This window comes from Culicoides brevitarsis, chromosome 3 (genome assembly GCF_036172545.1).
Source record: "Culicoides brevitarsis isolate CSIRO-B50_1 chromosome 3, AGI_CSIRO_Cbre_v1, whole genome shotgun sequence".
Classification (NCBI taxonomy): Eukaryota; Metazoa; Arthropoda; class Insecta; order Diptera; family Ceratopogonidae; genus Culicoides; species Culicoides brevitarsis.
In genome coordinates, this window is record NC_087087.1 from 22725778 (window position 1) to 22745719 (window position 19942).

The window sequence follows — 19942 nt, forward strand, 5'->3', positions numbered from 1 at the left end:
TGAAAACTGGAAACATCAATTGCTTTAACTAAATGATAACTAAAAAAAATATAAATGTGATGAGATGTGTACTTGTACATATATTTGTTTTTATTTTTGAGCATCTTTCGTTTTTAAACTTTATAAAATTTGTGATTTGCTTTACCATTTACATTTTATTTAATAATTCCAATTAGAAAAAAATTAAAAAATAGAAATTTGATACGTACCTTAATGAAAATGAGAAAAAACCATAAATATATATTTAAAAAAATAAATTATTAGTTCACTTGGCTGTTAAACATTCCGAAAGTAAAAACAAAATAAAAAACGACGTTGGTTTTATATAAAAGAAAATAACGTATAAAAATGTATATTTTATATAGGATTAAATTAAGTGCAGATATTTAACTGCCAAATTTGATGTTTTTAAATGTTTTTTCACCAAAAATCTCCCAATTTCTATATAAACATTTCTAAATAAACAAACAAATTGACTTCAGACATTTATAGATATCATATATGTTATTCTAAATAAAAAATATGCACCTTAAGCTTATTATAGCAAAAACTGCAATACATCACAAACATACATAAACACAAAAAATATATATTATAAAATATAACCCAATATAACCAGCCTACTGAAATTACTTAAACACCCAACAAATAATACCAATATATTAATGTATTCCAAAAAAAGAAGCAATACATTTGTTTAATTTACTTAATTAATAAATGTATATGATGAAAGCTTTTAAAAAATATTTAAGAATCAACAATATATAACTACAACAACAAAGAAAAGGCACAAATGACAATTAATAACTTAATAATCAACAAATTCAATCTACTTAAAAAAAAAACAATGTTTGCTCAGAAATGAAACTACCGAAGAATTTTCCTCTAAACTTTTAAATCTAATCAAACTTAAATCACTTTTTATTATTCTTTATATCTTTCTATCACCTTCTCACCCACAAATATTATTATATCTAGCCTACAGGTAAAAAGTTTTGAAACTCCTAGACCAGAATTGAATGAAAAACTTATCTAAACTAAATTATTATAAATAATTAAAAAAATTGAATATTTATAAAAAAAAACAAATATCATCAAACCAAACTAACCTTACAAACTTTTAATACATATTATAAAGAAAAATAAAAACTTACCTAAACATATATAATAAAAATATATAAACAAACATACCGATAGGACCATTTACCGTTTTTAAACTTTTTCTAGTTGTTGATGATATTATATATAATGAATGATGCCTCTCTCACTGTCTAAGTAAGAAATCGTCTTAGTCATATATAAATTTATCCGAATAAATGTGTTTTTTTAAACTGAATCTCTCTTAATTGCTCTTCTATGTCAATACTACCGATTTTATCTCTGTCTCTCTATTAAAAAAAAATGCATTTTCAAACTAACAAAAAATGTTGATAACTCTTAATATGATTTTAGAACAAATTCTTGAAACTTATACACACAAAGATTGCATAAAATTTTGCTAAAAAAATGTAAATAAGTAGTAGAGAGAAATTATAAGAATAAATGAATACAAAAAAAAGGAAAATTAACTAAAACTAATGTAATTGTTAATGGGGATAAGTTTTAAGAGAAATGTAGAGGAAGAAATTGTAACATAAAATTAAAAAAAAAATATATGATAAAATGCTGAGTAAATAAAAGTTATATCTATTAAAAACTAATTATAAGTTTATTTTATTGTAATAAATTTTATAGGTAAGTAAATTAAAAGACAAATTTAATTTTATGTTCAATTTATTAATTTTCTTCTATAATAATTAATATTATGTTTTATCATAATTCATTAATATTTAATAATTATGTTCATAATTTTATTATTTTTTTTTGTTCATTCATCATGATGCATAACGATAAAATTTTACAAATTTTCAACTAATTTTTTGTGATGTATTTTTTATATTTTTTTTTAAATATCTTGAGAAATCTTTCACTGCTCTTGATTCTTTAAGTAATTATATATATAAATATTAATCAAGTATAAGAAGTAAAAATTTTTAAAAATGCTACTGAATGGTAAAATTTATTTGCAAAAATTGTAAAGATATTTTAGCGAACGATTGAACACAACTTTGATTGACATTGATATTATTAATAATAAACATTATAGGACGCATAAAGATTGTAATAAATTTGCTGCTAAAAATTATGCTTAAATTTCATTTTTTAAAAGCTTACATTTTAGTACAAATATTTCTTTTTTTTTTATAAATGCAAAACTTATCTGGTCCTCGTTCATTTTTTTTATATTTTATTTATCAACTATTAATTTTTTTTTTGTATTATTAATAAATATTTAGGAAAACATTGCATTTTTCTTTGATGTACAGTTCTATAAGCAATGAGACTTAAAAAATTGAATATTATTTATTTAGTTTTTTTTCTTGTTTAATTGATCGGAAAATTTTTATTTAAAAAAAAAAATTAAGTCGGGAAACTAAAGGAGGACGGATACAAGTTTATATCTTTATTTTTAAATAATTTATTGTAACTAAGATAACTTTTAGAATCATTATTAGTAACTTATTGAAATTTTCTGTTTTTCTTTATGTTTGGCACAACCATAATAATACGAAAATTTATATTTTAAATGAAAGTATTTTCAGTGAAATAAGATCATTTTGATTTTATTGAATTAAAACGACAATTCACTTGTTTCTGACTCCTTTTGAAAAAACTTTTTTGTATATAAAAAATAAATTTCTTTGTATTATTTTTGAGCAGAGGTCAACCTTTTTTGATCTTTGTGTTTTGTATTTTTTTTTTCAAATCCAACTAAATGTTTATCTATTATTTTTATAAGACATGGAATGTTGAATATCAGCAATTTTATATAGTTTGTTTTTATAGCTTAGCTAACTTTTAGTGCATTCTATTGGTTTCTTTTTTTGTCCTAATAGATTGTGTGTACACATCAGTAATTTATGTTCCGCGCTATTCTACTTAAGAATTTTAATTAATATTAAATTTTATGAAGTTTTCTATTACTTTCTACGGATTTTTGTTTCTATAACTAGTTATTAGCTCACATATTATAATTATTATCGATTTTTATTCTTTTTAAGATTTATTTTTTACTGTCAATTATTTATTTCTTCGAAAATAAATAAAGGACAATAAGAAAATAAATTAATTAAAAAAAATCGTAATTTTTTTATACTAATAATTTGAGTAATAATTGGATTTCATTATGTTCTATTATTACCTTTACGATGTTACTACGAATGCGCTTGATGTGATGGTATCATATTGAAGCCCTGTGTTGTGGTTGATAAAGTGGTGGAAGATCTGTTGGCAACGTTTGCGGTTGTAAAATTAAATGTGGATTCTGGTAACTTGTAAAGTCGTGCATTGGCATTGCTGGAGGTAATAAATTCTTCATATTATGATTAGGGGAGTGTCGCACATGGAATTTGTGTCTAAAAAAAAATTAAAGAAAAAATTGAAAATTCTCTCCAGAAAGATCTCTTAAAATTCCTTACTTTCGATGACGACTAGCAGAGAAACACGCACAGTGACAGGAGCAAATTGAGGCATTTTCGCCATCCAAACTCGCTGTTTCCGTGCCAATTCGATGTATTTGGGTCGAAGAGTCGTTCGCTGTAATGACGTCGCCCTCTAGCTTCACGGCCACCTGTAACGCCTGCATTTCTGCCTGCAAGTCGCGACGTTCGTCTTCTGTGTTCATCGTTACGAATCTAAGTACCTAAAAAGAACAAAAAAACACATGTTTTTTAGAGAACATGATTTCAACAGATGCGCTGGACTTACCAATAAATTTAACGAAGCAGCTACGATAGCCAAACCGAACAATATGAATACTAATGCAAATACTACGTATTCTGGTCTACTATTTAATGCGTTGTCTTTTTGTAGGGCAACCATGTCACCGAAACCTAAAAAAGATAAAAAAAAATGTTAAAAATTTATATTGAAAAGAATTTTTGATAGGAACAGGTTAACCGCATTTCAAATTTCGTAAATTAAAAACGAAAATAAGGTCAATTTATCAATTTTGCACCGGAAATTTTTTCATTTCCCGAGGTTCCCTACAAATTTTTATCATTTATGTTGCTTACGAGAAAATTTACACAAAAACAAGAATTTAATTTTTTTTATTTTTTAGAATTTTCCCAAAGTTCTTAAGTTCAAACCTCGAACATTTTGAGATTCGAAAATTAATCAAATTAAAAATGCAAGTTTTTTCCAAAATTTTACAATTTTGAAAATATTCGAGTTTTTCCATTTTGAATTTTTTCGTGACTTTTTTTTATTTTCTACGTTATTCAGGAGACTTCGACGAATATTAAATATTTTAGAAATTTTAAAGTTATTTTTTTGCGTGAATTTTCCAGGTTTTCCACGAATTTTCTTGAAATTTTTAAAATACTTCAAGCCAAATGTATTCACTTAGAAGTTTGAATTAGCAAATGACAAAATTAACAAACTGTACGGACGAAAGGCATAAAAATAAATTTTGAAATGCGGTAAAAATGAGAAGATATTCTTACCTATTGTTGTTAGTGTTATGAAACAATAGTAGACGGAGTCGAAATAACTCCAGCCCTCGAATTTCGAGAATGCCGCTGCACCGCCCGCTATCGTTAACGAACTCAGTGTTGTTACAACACAAATTAGATCGAGTTCCGATGCTTGTGTATGCTTATGCTTAAGTGACTTTTTCACTTGTTGTATCAAAAAGCTGTAAATCATTCTAAATTTAGTCGCGACAAGGGACACGGACGATGATAAATGGCTCACCTGCTCAGTCTATTCACACGTTCACCAATACTTTGGAACATAACTAATCCTAGGGGGATGCCCACCATGGCGTAACACATGGTAAACAATTTGCCGCCGACAGTGGCCGGAGTGGAGTGCCCGTAGCCGATGGTGGTGAGCACTGTGGTGGCGTAGTAAAATGCGCCCGTGAATTTCCACTGTTGTCCCGCCTTGTGCGGCTCCAGTTTGAGCACCACCAATTCCATGATCTTGAAATCGTCCTCCGTTATATTGTATTTCTTTATTATTTTATTTTCCACCTCTGCGAGAGACAAAAAATGAAATTCTGTAAAAAAACACAACATTAACACCACTCACGTTGCAACGCCTCGAAGCGCTTCCGTTCTGTATCACTTTCAAGTTTGTCGAAGAGGGCTGCGCCCACCAACAAATATGTAAATGTACAAACGATTAAGGAAATCGTCCGAACATTTTGCTTCTTCATTCTTCATTTACTGACACCGACGACATAATCATTTGCGCGGGGGCTTGAACAATCCTTTTTCCGTCTTCTTCTTCACCGAGAACGTCCACCTGACTCTCAAACGAGTCTCCAATTAGTAAGCAAGAAGCCCCCACACGCGAGTGTCTTGCTAGCTTACGACGAAAATTGGCATAATCCGAGTAACCATAATTTCGAGTGAATTCTGTAATGTGAACGCTGTAACGAGAGAAAATTCTATCGATTTAATCGAGCACGTATTATTCGAAATTCTTCATATTCCACATAAATGACATTTTAATCTTTTTACAATGTCCATTTGTGTCAAAAGTTATGAAGAATTTCTGTCAATATTTCCAACAAATTGTGTTATAACGCACCAGTTACTTCCGAAAATTAAATTAAATTTTCAATTTATTTTCTCCGTTTGTTGAGAGTTTTGCTATTTCTTCTTCTTATTTGTATTATTTTATTAAAAACGAATTAGAAGATTCTTCTTTCCGTTATCCGTGTTCCAGTACGAGGATACACAAAGCACACACGCACGAGTAATGGCTACCGTTTCTTCTCCTCTTCTTTTTTTCTCGTCTTTTTTTTTAATTCTCGTATACACCACTTTGTATTACATCAAATTTCATCTTATTTTTCTTCGATTTTAGGTACATTTTATCGACAATTTCTGCTGCAATTCCGACTGTAACGAGACACAAGCAGCCTTTGCACCAAAATTTACCAATTATTTTTGGCAATAAAGTTACTTTTTTTGGTATTTAGATGAGGAGCGATGATGAAAACTAACTGCATGAAAAACCACTTTTCTCGTATGTGTGGATATTTGGAAAAGTGATCAAATACAAATACACGGAGATTTTTGGCGTACCAATACACGCGCAAATGAGGATAGTAACGTGGGGTACCTAAAAGTAAAGTGGAAGATTTTTCTTAATTTTTGTAATTTTTTCAACTTTTTGATTCATATTTGGATTTTTAATACAATTTTCAGATTAAATTGAAATTAGATTTTGAATATTTTGTCAAAAATTGAAGAAAATATTGAAGAAAAACAAAAATTAAGGATAACACTAACACATTTAACGATACCAATACAATGAAAAGCGTGTAAAATACACAAAATCTCCCCCATTTCAACACATCCTGTATGTTGCTATATGCCCTTCTGGATGAAGGTTCTGTAGATATACATTTCTTAAACGAGGGGTGGAAATGTTCATTAAACGAACCGTTTTAAAAGCAACAGAGTCAATATTTTTATTAAAGATAAATTTTAAAACTCTCTAAAATAATTATTCAGTTTTGAAAAATAATTATTATTACCTTATAACAATTTTAAAAATAGAAAAAAAGCTACTTAAAATTCAAATTTCGGAATGTAGATAAATCAAGAAAAGGCTAATCTTAAAGTGAACAGAACACAATTTCTATAAAATTTTTAACGTAACTTTAATACCGTAATGTAGATAATTCTTATGTAAAAAAATAATCCGTTCTATTAACGAAAATAGGTTTTAAAATTCGTTCTATTAACATTTTTATGTTAAACTTTTAACGAATTTAGGAAATTTTTCAATATTTTTAACAAAATTTTTGAGAATGAATTTTTATTTATTGATTAAATTAAAATTTGTCTAAATAATTGCTAAAAAAATCCAAAATTTAATGGAAAAATATTGTTCTATTAACTTAATTGATGTTCCATTAATTATTACCTTTTTTTTTGAATTTGTAACGGATTTTTATCCATAAGAATTATCTATATTACGGTATTTTTTATATATTTAAAGAAAAACAAAATAAGTTAAAACTTTAAGTTTAAGATTTTTTTTTAATTTTTCACCTAAGTTTTTAATTTTCCTAATAATTTTATAACATTTAAAATTTTTCAGATATGCAAATTTCAGTGAAATCGTGCAGACTTTTGATATCCTAAATGTGAAGCAAAGAATTTTTTATGATGGATTAGTCTTTGTTTACAAAATAAAGAATTAAATGTTGCCGGATTATCTGTCAAGAGGCCTGAAATATGTATTTGAGAGACGTTCAACTATTTGCTAAGAAGCGTAAACGAACTGAAGTTGCTCCCAATGAGATCAGCATTCGCAAAGAATTTTAAATATTTAATTAAGGGAGTAAAATTTTTGAATGACATGATGCGTGACGGATTCAATACCAAAATGAACTATACGAATTTCAAAATTTAAATCCGGAAAAATATTTGAGCATCCTTAATTTCTTTATCGGGTAACAGAAAAAAACATTTTTCGGTACCATTCAACCGCTTCAACCCAAAACCAACTTTCCCCATCTCTAGACAATCAACATTTGGGAGATGCGCGTGTCTGTGTCTCTGTTTATCCAATGTTCCGTACCTTCGTATTGTAGCAGAGACACCAAACAACAAGTCAAATACAAAAGAGATATATAACTATGGAATGTGTATTTAAACATCATTTTCATTGTAGGTACTCACTTGCGAGAAATACTGCTTAACACTCTAACCTTTTTTCTCCGTACTTCATTACGTTATGTTGCAACACGGTTCCATCCTATATTTTATACTATAATCAATACGAGTCCATGTACAAATGGGGATGTAAAAATATAATTATGCGTTTTGCAATGACGTCATCCCGTAACACATTTATTTTTGGCACAAACAGAGTTTTCCTCTCGTCTCTACTCTACTGCTCTCTATAAATATATATTGCGTTATAGTAGTATATCGTAAAAAGTTTCTCGTTCTATTTTTAGCAACATGTTTGGAGGCACAGCCAGTATGTTGTCCCTCTGTTTGCTGCATGATGTTCGTATGTGGTGTCAGGAATAAGGTGTGTTATATTTTCTGTCACCTCTTGAGGGAATTCAGAGTTTCGTGTAATTTTTGTCGTTTTTATCAGAATTTTGTCTCATTTTGTGCGCACGCTTTACTGTCATTTAAGGTCAATACGTTAAAAGCGATGGTACTGGAGGAACAGTTGACCTAGGTTGTTGACAAAATTATTCATTTATGTCGTAAACCGATTAAAAATTTCCTGTGCGAGACAAAAACAAATAAAAATTATGCGCGTATTTGCAATTAATTTCCCCACAACAAACATAATAAAAATACGTAAAAAGGCCACAAAGTTCATTTTAATCTGACGAAACCCATTTCTCTGCGCAATAAATCTGCGTTATCAAATAATTATTTGCAACAATGATTAGTAAATGCGAAAGTAATCAAAATAAAAAACAAGTCATCGTAGAGATAAAGTCCAAAGTTGTCTCGTACAGTGTTAAAATTCACAAAAGAATCATCGTGTCTAGTACCAGTTGAGACCATTTGACTAAATTTTTTATTGCTTCCTCACTTAAAAAAATCTTTATCATCCAGACGACATTCTAGTCTATTTTTTGTTCTGGCTTATCACGCGTTTACTGGATTTACGGTTTCCTAAATAAAAATCCCCATAAATAAAAACAAGTTTTGATTACAATCCAATCAGAAGAAAAACAGCCAAAGCAGTGGACAAAGTGTGGGACACTTGTGAGTTTTAGGGACATTTGTAAAAATAATGAAAAAAAAAATATTATTTAATGGAAAAAAATTAAACGTAAATTATTTTTTTTTATTTTATAAAATAATAAAAAAATAAAAATAATAATTTTATAAAAAATATAAAAATAATTTAAAAATTCTTTCTGCTTTTTGGAAAATAATTAAAAATAATTTTAAAAAATATTTTTTTAAAAAGAAAAAAATATTTTATTTAAAAAAAAAAGTTAAAAAAAAATAAATAAAATATGAAGTTAATTAAAAAATAAAATAAATTTTTTATATTTAAGTTTTTCAACTTTTAAATTATTTTTTTAAAAATTATCTCAAAGTGGAAAATTTTTAATTTTAAAAAAATATTTTGGATCCCGTGAAAAACACACATTTTCCACCCCTGATCAAAGCAAAATAATAGCTGAGTCAACCAAAAAAATTTTGTCACATGTTTGGAAAGTCACTGAGAAAAACAAGTCCGTAAATATCGGTTATTGTAACGTGACTTCTCGCGGTAGGTAAATATTTGGATTAAAGTTTAATTATCAGTTTTTTATGGGAAACGTGTGACAAGTAATTTTCTAAAAACAAAAAAGAAGAAATTATTTCTTATCAAAACAAGGAACTTAATAAAATACATTAAAATTGGTTCAAAGTCAAATGTGTCCCAAATTAATTGTTTGTTTTGATTTTTTTATTCTGAATATATTAACACCAATTGAATTTTAAAAAAATATTTTTATTTAATGTTTCATTGATGCTCAATTTATTAGTCATAACAAAACAACATTGTTTATCAGATTTTCAAATGTTGAGGACGATGGGTCATTGAAAGATTCCGTTATCTCCAAAATACGTGAGTTTCCTCATAAATTTGATGATTTATTGTGAGAATCTCTTTTTTTTTTGTCTAATTTGCGTAAAAAGTCATATGACCTGTGTGCGTAAAATTTATTTACTTTCTTTTCAAATGTATCCCGCACGTACACTTTTGGGAGACATTTTTAGTGATTTAGCCCACGTGATATAAAAATAGCTGTACAAATGCGTACAAAGGAAATTTATTGTGTGAACAGACGTATTTACACACTTTTATCGTATTTTCTGATTTAAAAATCGAATTTTTGATGGAAATTTGCCAAGAAAATTTAAAAAATCGCGTTTTACTATTGCAAGATATGTTATTGAACGCAAATTTCAAGAAAAAGCTGATGAAATTTTGAAAATTTTTTAAGTAATTCGATTAAAACAACGATAAAAAATATATTTTTTTAAATTTAATTTTGATAAAAAATTAAAATTTGCTTTGAAACAAAAATTTAGCCAAAAAACACTTCTACGAGTCATAACAAAATATATCAAAAAATAATTTTTTTTTTGCAAAAATTTTATTTACGAGTTCATTCATCGCATCACAAGACAAGCCCCTCATTTAATATATAAATCGTTTTAATGAGGACGCACGAGCAAGTGTTTTTCAAGATTAAGTAAGAAAAATAAAAAAAACAGACAAAAACAAGAGAATTTTATTATTTTATTGTAACTTTTTGTGTGTTTAAAGCAGTTCACGTTAGTTTTTTCGAAGAAAAAAGAGCATTAATAAGAAATCATAATCATCCGTTACCTCGTTCATCTTAATTTCGTGAAAGGTTGACCTTTTGTTCAAAATCCGAGATCCCGCCACACATCGAGGCACGTCTGCTACTGATAAGGGAAAAAGGCGTCGTCTGTAATTACGTTTCTTAAAATTGATTCGAGCCAAAGTGGAGATAGCTGATATGTAATAATAATAATAAGATTGAACTTTCCGACCTTTTTTTATTTTATTATTTTTTTTTAAATCGAAGTCGTCGTCGTTGTCTCACAAAAGTCACTAAATCCAGACAATTCTAGTTGTGCATGATTATAAAGGCCGAAAACAAGTACAAAAGTCAAATTCTAACCAACTCAAATGAACTCGCAGAACGTTGTTTACATTTATCTAAGCAAAAAAAAAACATAAACATCAGTGGAGACGTCTGGCGATTCACGTTTCGTTCATTTTTCATAAATATTTATGGAAACGACTTGCAATTCGTTCATTCTCGCTAAAATAACTAAATTCACTATTTAGGCACATAGCTATTTTATTTGTGTGTACATTATCTTCTACACGTACATGACGAAGCGTGCACACTTCCAAAATAAAAAAAAAATGTAACAAAAAATTCACTTGACGTACATATCTCGCGTCGTCGTTGTTGTCTCTCAATTGCTCGTGCGAAATGAATCGAAGTGTGTTTGTACGCCATCAGTAGAGTATATAAAATTTTGTTCTGCTGGCATCCATTCAGTTGGTTAGCGAACTTCGAATAATCAAGAACTACAAAATAAAATAAATGTCTAAATAAAAAAAAAATCTTTCATCAGAAGAAGAGAAAAAAAAGACATTTCGTGTGTGATATTTTATTTAAATTCGTTTTGTGTTGTAAAAAAAATATTTAAAAAAAATCATTTTAAACGAGAACTCAAGTGAAAAATTGTACCTGTTGCATTTCATTTTGTCGAATTAACTTAATTTAATTTAAGTGAAATTATTTATATTTATTTATTGTGTGAAAGATGGCAAATATTGTCGCCTCAAACCACTTAAATGGAGTGTCAAATACGTTAACGGCACATCACAAGTCACCCGTCTACCAGGTTCCGGCAAACAAAGCGACGAAACAAACAACGACGACGACGACGATGACGACGCCAAGCATCCATGTGACAAGCCATCCAAGTGACTTGTACCACGTCAAAGATCTAATTCTGCAAAATGAGGACCGGGCCAACGAAGTAAGTATAAGGCTTCCATTCGTTTCGTAACGAACGTCTAATGAAAGGACAACATAACCCATCATTAAATAAGAACAAGTCGCATATATGTAAACAGTAATTTAATATTGTAATTTAATTGTATGGATGGCGGAAAACTGCATAGCAAAAAATTATTATTTTTAATTGAATGATGAGTCTCGTTAGATAAAAATCAATTAAAAACGAGATTCCAATCCAAATAATTCACGACGTCTTTTAAAATTAATTCTCAAAAAATATAAAATTCTAAAAAAAAATCACGCCGCTTTTTTTGTAAACATTGCATTCATGCGAATTTATGCTAGAATGAACAAAAAATCGCACTTCAAAACCGGTTAGTTGATAAGCACGAGACATTCGTTGAGAGAAAAAAGGTGCAGAAATTTGATCAGAACTCAAAAGTAAATGAATATTTAATTAAGTCTTCATTCTCGAGATCAACAGCAACACAATACAGCTTAGGGGGCCGGTTTCAATGGAAATTTCATTCAAAGTGATTAAAGGAGGAAGTTACTGTTACATTTATTTATTTATATGGAGTGTTTTTTTTTTGCGGAAGTGATTGAGATCGAGTTTCGATGCAATAACAACAAAAAAACATTAAATTTATGTTGTTGTGAACTTTTATGCAGTTCTGAGAATAAGTTGCGGATTTAAAAGGAGAATAGCATTTTAAATACTCTAGGAGGGTTTAAAAAAAGGAAAATTTTGCAAATTTTTATTTTTTTTTTTAAATACTTTAAAAAAATTTTAAAAAATTATTTTTGCAACAAATTATTCTAAAAAAAATAATAAATTAAATTAAAAAATACTTAATTTAAAAAATATGAAAAAAGTTTTTTTTATGAAATTTAGAAGGATTATATTTAAAAACCTCTAAAAAAATTTATTTTCGTCCTACTGGGTTCACTTAAATTTCATAAAAAACAAATTAAAAAGTTATTTTACTTACTTTTTTTCGATTAAAAAAAAACATTTTTAATTGTAAAACAATAAAATTAATATCATTTTTTACCAAATTTGTAAAAAAATTCTTTTTAGTACAAAAATATGATTTTAATTAAATTTGTTTTTTTTTACGAAAAAAATGTTTAAAATTATAAATATTTAGCAGAATATTCATTGTACTTCCAATGACAGTTATTTTGAAGTAATTTTACGATTTTTTTTTTAAATTTAATTCTTTAGTGCGATCGATTTAACTCAATTGTCCCTAGTGACATTGAAAAATCGTTCAAATAACAGCGTTGACACTTTTGTACATATTTTTCATTTTACGTAAAATAAATTTCGCGCCTCTTATTTTTCACGATATTTTTAAACGTCAGCAGTAAATAATTCACACACACCTCCAACCGCACCGGCGCGCCATTCTAAAGCAATAAAGATAAAAAAAGATACGGAATTTAACGCAAAAAACAGTAGAATCAACATGTTGATGCAGATGTGATATTACCGGCAAATTTCATTTTAATCTTTTCGTTACGTAAAAGTCTGTGATTCAATCTTGAAACGGCGCAATTTTTACAAAAATTCTTTAAAATTCAAATAAAGTGTGGTCAAAAGAACAATAAAAATTTTTTTCATGACATTTTTAGTAAAAAAATAAATAAAATAAAATGCGTTGAATAGAGCCTGAAGATTTTTGAATGAAATAAATCGCATTAAAAGCTTACAAACGTCAAAGTGCACGTCATATCATTCGCCTTTCTTATCAAAATGTTGCGTCATGTCCAATGCACAAACATTGCAGACCCCACATTGACCTCAATTCCGCTGCAGATCGAGCGCCAGTTAGTTGCGTCTTACAAACATTGTTTTTATTTTCACTCAGCGTCATAACCGATTAGATCCCAACTTGTAATTAATCTACAAACATGACGTTGTTGGAGCAATTATTGTTGTTTGATTAGAGCTTTTGCATCGCATGAGTCTGAAAAACGTGAATTTCCCGCAAATAATCTATAATTTAAAAAAAAAGTGATGTAATTAAATTTTATTACCCTTATTGCGAGATTATGGTTATCAACACCGCGTTCCTTATCAAATAATTACCGGCGTATGATATAAAAATTACGCGTCGCACGTTCCAAAACTGCATTTTAAACGTGCAAAAAATTATGAAAAATAGAGATCTTCGACCTTTTAGTAAATTTCCACATGAAATTCACAGAAATTCAGCATAAAAGACCTCAATTTTATTGATTTATCTTTCGATGATAAGATAAAATGCTGTCATGTCGTATATCTTTGCAAGTCCAACAACGAACAAAAGCCATTTGGATAATGACTGTTGTTGTTGTTTCGATGCCAATTTCCTCAAATTGTTTGTTTTGCCAGCAAAGCCATGTGCAAAAGTGCAGAATGACACCAACAGGGGAGTTGCATCGATGTTTGGTTTTGTGATTAGTGGAAAAGTGTGAGAAATTCAATAAATGACATTGTTGATGATTGAAACTGCAGGAGAGGCCATCAAACAGCTCATAACTGGAAAATAAAGTCAAGTTCAATGTTTATTTTGCTGAAAAAAGTGACACGTGTTACCTGTTTTACCGAAATTTTCCCTAAATTGGGGCAATTGGCACCCGTTGATCGATTTTGCCACAAAAATTGAACCAATTACGCGTTAATTCTCGTAAAAATTGTACTTTTTCTAGAGAACCACACTTTATTATTTCAAAAACAGACAAGATTCCGGCCTACTCGACACCGACTAACAAGATAAATTACTTTTTATTAATAAGCAGCAAGTATCGCGCCACGCTGCAAATGGAAAATGTTTGTTTGTTTATGGCTCTAATGATTGTGCGCATGCCAGATACTCTTTTCCGGTGGAAATCAGCAAAAATTTCCACAGATAATAGTGAAAATTCGCTTTGAACGGACGTGAACTTCCAATTTTCTTCAATTTTATTTCAAAATTCAATGGCAAATAATCAAAAAATGCAGAAACAATCGCCGGTTGTGCTTCAAACTTGCAAAAATCGCATTCAGCGCGAGTGGATTAGAGTGACAAACTTGAAATTCTGGCAAAAATTTTGTTGTCGAAGACCGAGACGATGGGAAGATGATGTAAAACCAGAGGTTTGTATGAAAATTAAGTGAGAAATGACATTCAAATCAATTATTTGATATTTTTTCAACGAAAAGTTGAATCACATTTAATTAAAAAAAAAATCTTGGCCTACGTGCGTTGTGTCAGACATCGCAAAATTACATTTAGATGAGTGTTGTACATCAGACGAGCCCCTTTTTTCTTCATTTTATTTTATTTTTGAAATTCATTCGTCGTTCGCGGTCATTTTAGCGTGTCTTACGTCGTACGTTACAACGACTTTTCTCGTACCGCTATAAATCATTTTATTAAGAATAATCAACAGTTTGTTAGAGCCATATATCAATGAATGATGAATGAAATACATTTTATTAAATAATTTATAGCTCGATTCAATTTTTACACAAACATAACGCGCGCGCGTTCAAACAAAATGAATTTCAATTGAATTGAAGCATTGACAGGTCTGTCTTTTTCGAGAACATATCGATAAGAATATAATTAAAAGCATGTGGTTCGCACACGGAAAGTGAAGTAATTGGCGAGAATTGACTCGAACGTGAATTGACAATGGACGTGACATGTCAAGGGCGAGGTGCGCTCCGACTCCGGAATCTTCGTCGCACTTGACAACAGCAAATGTCTTGTGGCATTGAAATCCAAAGGCCGTGCTCTTGAAAAGAAATGGCGCTGAAATGACAAATCGTGCGTCGACCGACACACGATAAGATTCGCGTCTATTTTTAGATTTTCGCTGTGCGACGAAATATTAAATTATTTCATTATTATTATCAAGCGTTTGAATGGTGCGATGCTAGACGACAAATTGTGTGAAACAGGTGATTTACAGGCATTTTGAACGTAAAAAAACTATTTCATACGCAATCTTAGGCGGTTAAAATTAATTATTTTAATTTTTGTCATTTTCCCATCTGATTTTATTCTGAGATTTTTTTTTGAAAATTTTGATCGACCATGAAAAATTGCTATTTGTCTGAAAATGACAAATAGGGGCAAAATAAAAAAAAGTTGAAAATTTAACCAAAAGTGACCGTTCATAAAATTTTTGAAAAATTTTCAATTTATTCTAATTTTTGTTTTAGAAATCATATTTTATCATAAATTTTCTTCTCTAAAAATATTTTTCATAAAATTAATAAATTTTTTTTTTCAAAATTTTTAGACAGTTATTTTTTATGAAATTTTTTTCTTTAATTTTTAATACAAAATATTCTTAAATCTATTTTAAATAAGCAAATTTTAAAGTGAATAGTAAAAAAACATCAAAAATATTATTTAACATTTCGTATAAAAAAAGTATTTCAAAACTTTTTTTTTATTTTAAAATTTTATTTTTAATTATTTTATTTTAAAAAATTTTGGACTTTATTTTTGATTTTCATTTGGAGCGGCCTTAAGTGAAAAAAATTAGCCACGAGACCAAATATTTTTTTTTACAAATTTAAACATTTTAAATTTGACTTAAAAATATGTAAAAAAAATGAAAAAAATATTTTTTTTGTAAAAAATTCAACAAATTTTTTTTTGCAAAAAAATTGCGAAAAATTGCATTAAAATACAAAAAATGCGACAAAAAAAAAATAACGAAATTAAAAAAAAATCACCCCACATCTGTTGGGATAAAAACTTTCAAAAAATATAAATCGCCTTTTAAAAATACAGACATTTTTTTGACGATTTTTAATGTTTATGAGTAGCAATAAAAATTTAAAAATAGCGTCTTGATAACGCAATTATAGATAAATTTATGTGTCTAAAGGATTATCGCCACAGAAACTAACAAAAACATTTTTTTTTCATTGCAGATCAAAGAATATCTTCGTTCCCTCATCTTAACCGACGAGAATATCATTGAAATTGGCGAAGTTTTTGAAAATGAAGTCCGGATCGCTCTCAAGGGCGGTTCATCGTCATTACAAATGGAAAATACTTACATCCCCGAATTGCCAAATGGTACAGAAGCCGGTAGTTTCCTCGCTCTCGACTTGGGTGGCACCAATTTCCGCGTCATTTTACTCGAAGTTGCCGGCGGAAAGATTGTCGAAGAAATTGTGCAAAAATACGAGATCTCTGAAGAGCTCCGTTTGGGTATCGGCGGCTGTTTGTTTGATTTCCTCGCATCATGCGTCGAAGATTTTGTTACGAAGCGCGGTATGGAAAAGCAACCGTTGCCCATGGGATTCACATTTTCTTTTCCCATGATTCAACATAGTCTGAATTCGGGTTGCCTCAAGTGCTGGACAAAGAGCTTCAATATTCAGTCGGTGGTTGGCAAGGATGTCGTCGCTATTTTGCAAGATGCACTTGACGCAAGGGGTTTTGGACATATTAAGGTGCTCTGCATTCTGAATGACACAACGGGAACACTCGTGCAAGGTGCTAGTATGGATAAAAGAGCAAAGCTTGGAATTATTTTGGGAACTGGATCGAATTGTGCGTATTTGGAAAGGGCAGATCGCGTTTCGCATTGGGAAGGAGAACGACATGGCGAGAAAAATGTCATCATTGACATCGAATGGGGAGCATTTGGGGATAATGGAACGTTGGATTTTATCCGCACGAGATTCGATCGAGAAGTGGACAATGCCTCGCTGCATCAGAGTTTCACGTAAGTTTAAAAAAAAAAGTTGCAAAAATGTATTTTGAACTTTTTGTTCATTTAAAAAATCGAAAATTAAAAAAAAACTGAGACAAAAAATTTAAAATAAATTTTAAATTACCAAAAAAAAAAAAAAAATAATTAAAAATTCAAATAAACTTACAGATTCGAAAAATACATCAGTGGCAAGTACATGGGTGAAGTGTGTCGCGTTGTGTTACGTGACTTGATCGCCGACGGACTTCTTTTGCAACGTGCCCCAAAGAATCTCTTTCCAACCAGCTGGAACTTTGACACGGCAAATGTCTCAGCGATCGAAAAGTAAGTCACTTTCCTTATCACCATTTCCTCTGACGCCCCGTCTGACAGTCTAACTGATAACCTCTCGCATCACGCGATATTCATTGTTCTTCTTTTTTTTCATCCCGCAACAGAGACACTGTACAAAGAAGAGCCGATCCCAATCACAACAACAGCAACACAATCGACGTCTTGAGCAAATTCAACTACGTTTATTATCGCGACTATGACAACGACGACATCACCATCATACAATATGTGTGCGATTTGGTGTCGCATCGCGCAGCGAAACTCGTATCCATTTGCACAGCTAAACTGTTGAATCGCATGTCCGAAGACGATATTACGATCGCTCTCGATGGCTCCTTGTACAAACATCATCCACGCTTTAAGAAACTCATGGAACAATACATCGCCGATCTGACAGAGAAGAAGGTAAAAATTAAATTTAAAAAAAATCATTTTCATTTTAATTCATTTAACTCCAATTTTAGTTCAATTTACTGCTCGCTGAAGATGGAAGTGGCAAAGGAGCTGGTCTCGTCGCTGCCATCGCTCAACGAATTCACAACAAATATTGAACAAATTCCTAAAGCAAAAAAAAAATGATTTTAGATTAAAAATTTCCATATCTCTTAAATGTAAAAAAATGTATAATTTATAAAATTCCTTGCGGTCAATGCTAAAGTGTCGTCTGGATCTGGATTGTAAATTTTATTATTGTTATCAATTAAATAAATTAAGTGACAAAAGAGGCCAGACGCATAGTCGTGATACAAAGTAAAAAGTGTCTTATTAGAGGATATTGATAAGCTATATTCTGTAGGTTTTAGAGGCATTTATATTAGAGGCATAAGTGTAAGGTTGTAAAGATTGTTATTTTTATACGACACTAAGAATTTGTTAAAAAATTTATAGATTTTAAGATTGTTGTAAATATTTAAGACAAAAAAAAAACTATTTACGTAAAAGATATTTTTATTGAAATATAAATAAATTGAATGAGTAGAAAAACTTATGAAAAATTGTTTTAATTTTTTTTCTATAATAATTTTTCTAAAATGATTTTATTTTAAAATAAAACTCAGCTTTTTTTGCTTTTAAGGCCGCTCCAAATTTTTTTTGAACTTTTTGTACCAAAATTTTTTTTTTCAAAATCGGTGGGGCAAAAATGTAAAAAAAAAATTTTTTTTGAAATACTTTTTCATACAAAATTTTAACAAATTTAGGCCCTTAATGAATATTTTAGTTGTTTTTATGGTATCTACATTGATAATTGATACTCAAAAATTGATCTTAGAGTATTTCAAGTTAAAAATTTGACAAAAAAAATTCGTAAAAAAACTGTCAAAAAATTTTGAAAAATAAAAAAAAAATAAGAAATTTCATGTTAAAATACGATTGTTTTCTTAAAAATTTAAAATATTTTAAAAAATTTTGTAAAATTCCTTGAAAAAATATGAAAAAAGACCAAAAAACTGTCAATTTTGATGAAATTTTTGACTTTTTTTTTTATTTTTTTTGCCCCATTGGATTTTCGACTTTTGAAATGGGGTATGGGACAAAAAGTTCAAAAAAAATTTGGAGCGGCCTTAAAATAAAATAAAATAATTTTTTTTTATTTTTATATTTTTAAAAAAAATTTTAATAACCAAGTTTTTTAAATATTAAATTCAAAAAAAAAAAGAAAATAATTTTTTTTTCTGATTTTTTTTACTTAAAATATTTCCTCGAATATTTCAACCTTAAATAACCTTAAAATAGATAAAATTTTAAAATGTTTTTAAAACTAACTAAAATAATGTTTTTTGATAAAAAAATTCATTTTAAATTTGAATTTTTTTATATTTATCTGTTTTTAATTATTATTTTGGGTTAATTTAAAAAAAACGAATTCTTTTTTCATCTGTTTCAAAATAATGAAAGGTCTAGAATAATTCTAATAAAAAACTTTAAAAGCTTCGAAAATTACCAAATTTTAAGTATGTTTAAACAGTTTGTTTGTATTTACTCAACTGAAATAATTTTTTTATTCAAAAAATTCGACACGTAAGAATTTCAGTCTTAAATCGCACTTTATTACGGAACTATCAAAAAATGATCAAATCACTATCCAAAATATTTCTTTCACTCATTATCGGTACATTTTTCATCAACGCAGTGTTGGGAAAGAAAAATCCAAAAGAAATTCCCACCTTCGAATGTCAGTTATCAGCCAACGATACTCGATGCGATCTTTCTGACATCATTCTCACCGAGCAGGAACCATTTTTCAAAGTTGACGTAAAAGATCCTTCAAAAATCACCGAAGTTGTTGTC

At 29.0% G+C, this 19942-nt stretch overlaps 2 protein-coding genes across 2 annotated transcripts; one reads left to right on the forward strand and one right to left on the reverse strand.

Moving 5' to 3' along the window:
* Positions 1–3271: 3271 nt before the first annotated feature.
* Positions 3272–5987, reverse strand: LOC134834768 (two pore potassium channel protein sup-9). Its single transcript, XM_063849542.1, has 7 exons — positions 5641–5987; positions 5137–5479; positions 4798–5080; positions 4548–4738; positions 3808–3932; positions 3519–3742; positions 3272–3455 (listed from the first exon to the last, which is right to left on the reverse strand). Exons 2-7 carry the CDS (start codon positions 5261–5263, stop codon positions 3281–3283), a joined length of 1125 nt encoding a protein of 374 aa, XP_063705612.1. The 5' UTR covers positions 5264–5479; positions 5641–5987; the 3' UTR covers positions 3272–3280.
* Positions 5988–11137: 5150 nt separating this feature from the next.
* On the forward strand, positions 11138–18641 carry LOC134833458 (hexokinase type 2-like). The gene is made up of 5 exons (XM_063847775.1): positions 11138–11627; positions 16530–17332; positions 17489–17644; positions 17758–18058; positions 18118–18641. Exons 1-5 carry the CDS (start codon positions 11409–11411, stop codon positions 18202–18204), a joined length of 1566 nt encoding a protein of 521 aa, XP_063703845.1. The 5' UTR covers positions 11138–11408; the 3' UTR covers positions 18205–18641.
* The last annotated feature ends 1301 nt before the right edge of the window (positions 18642–19942 follow it).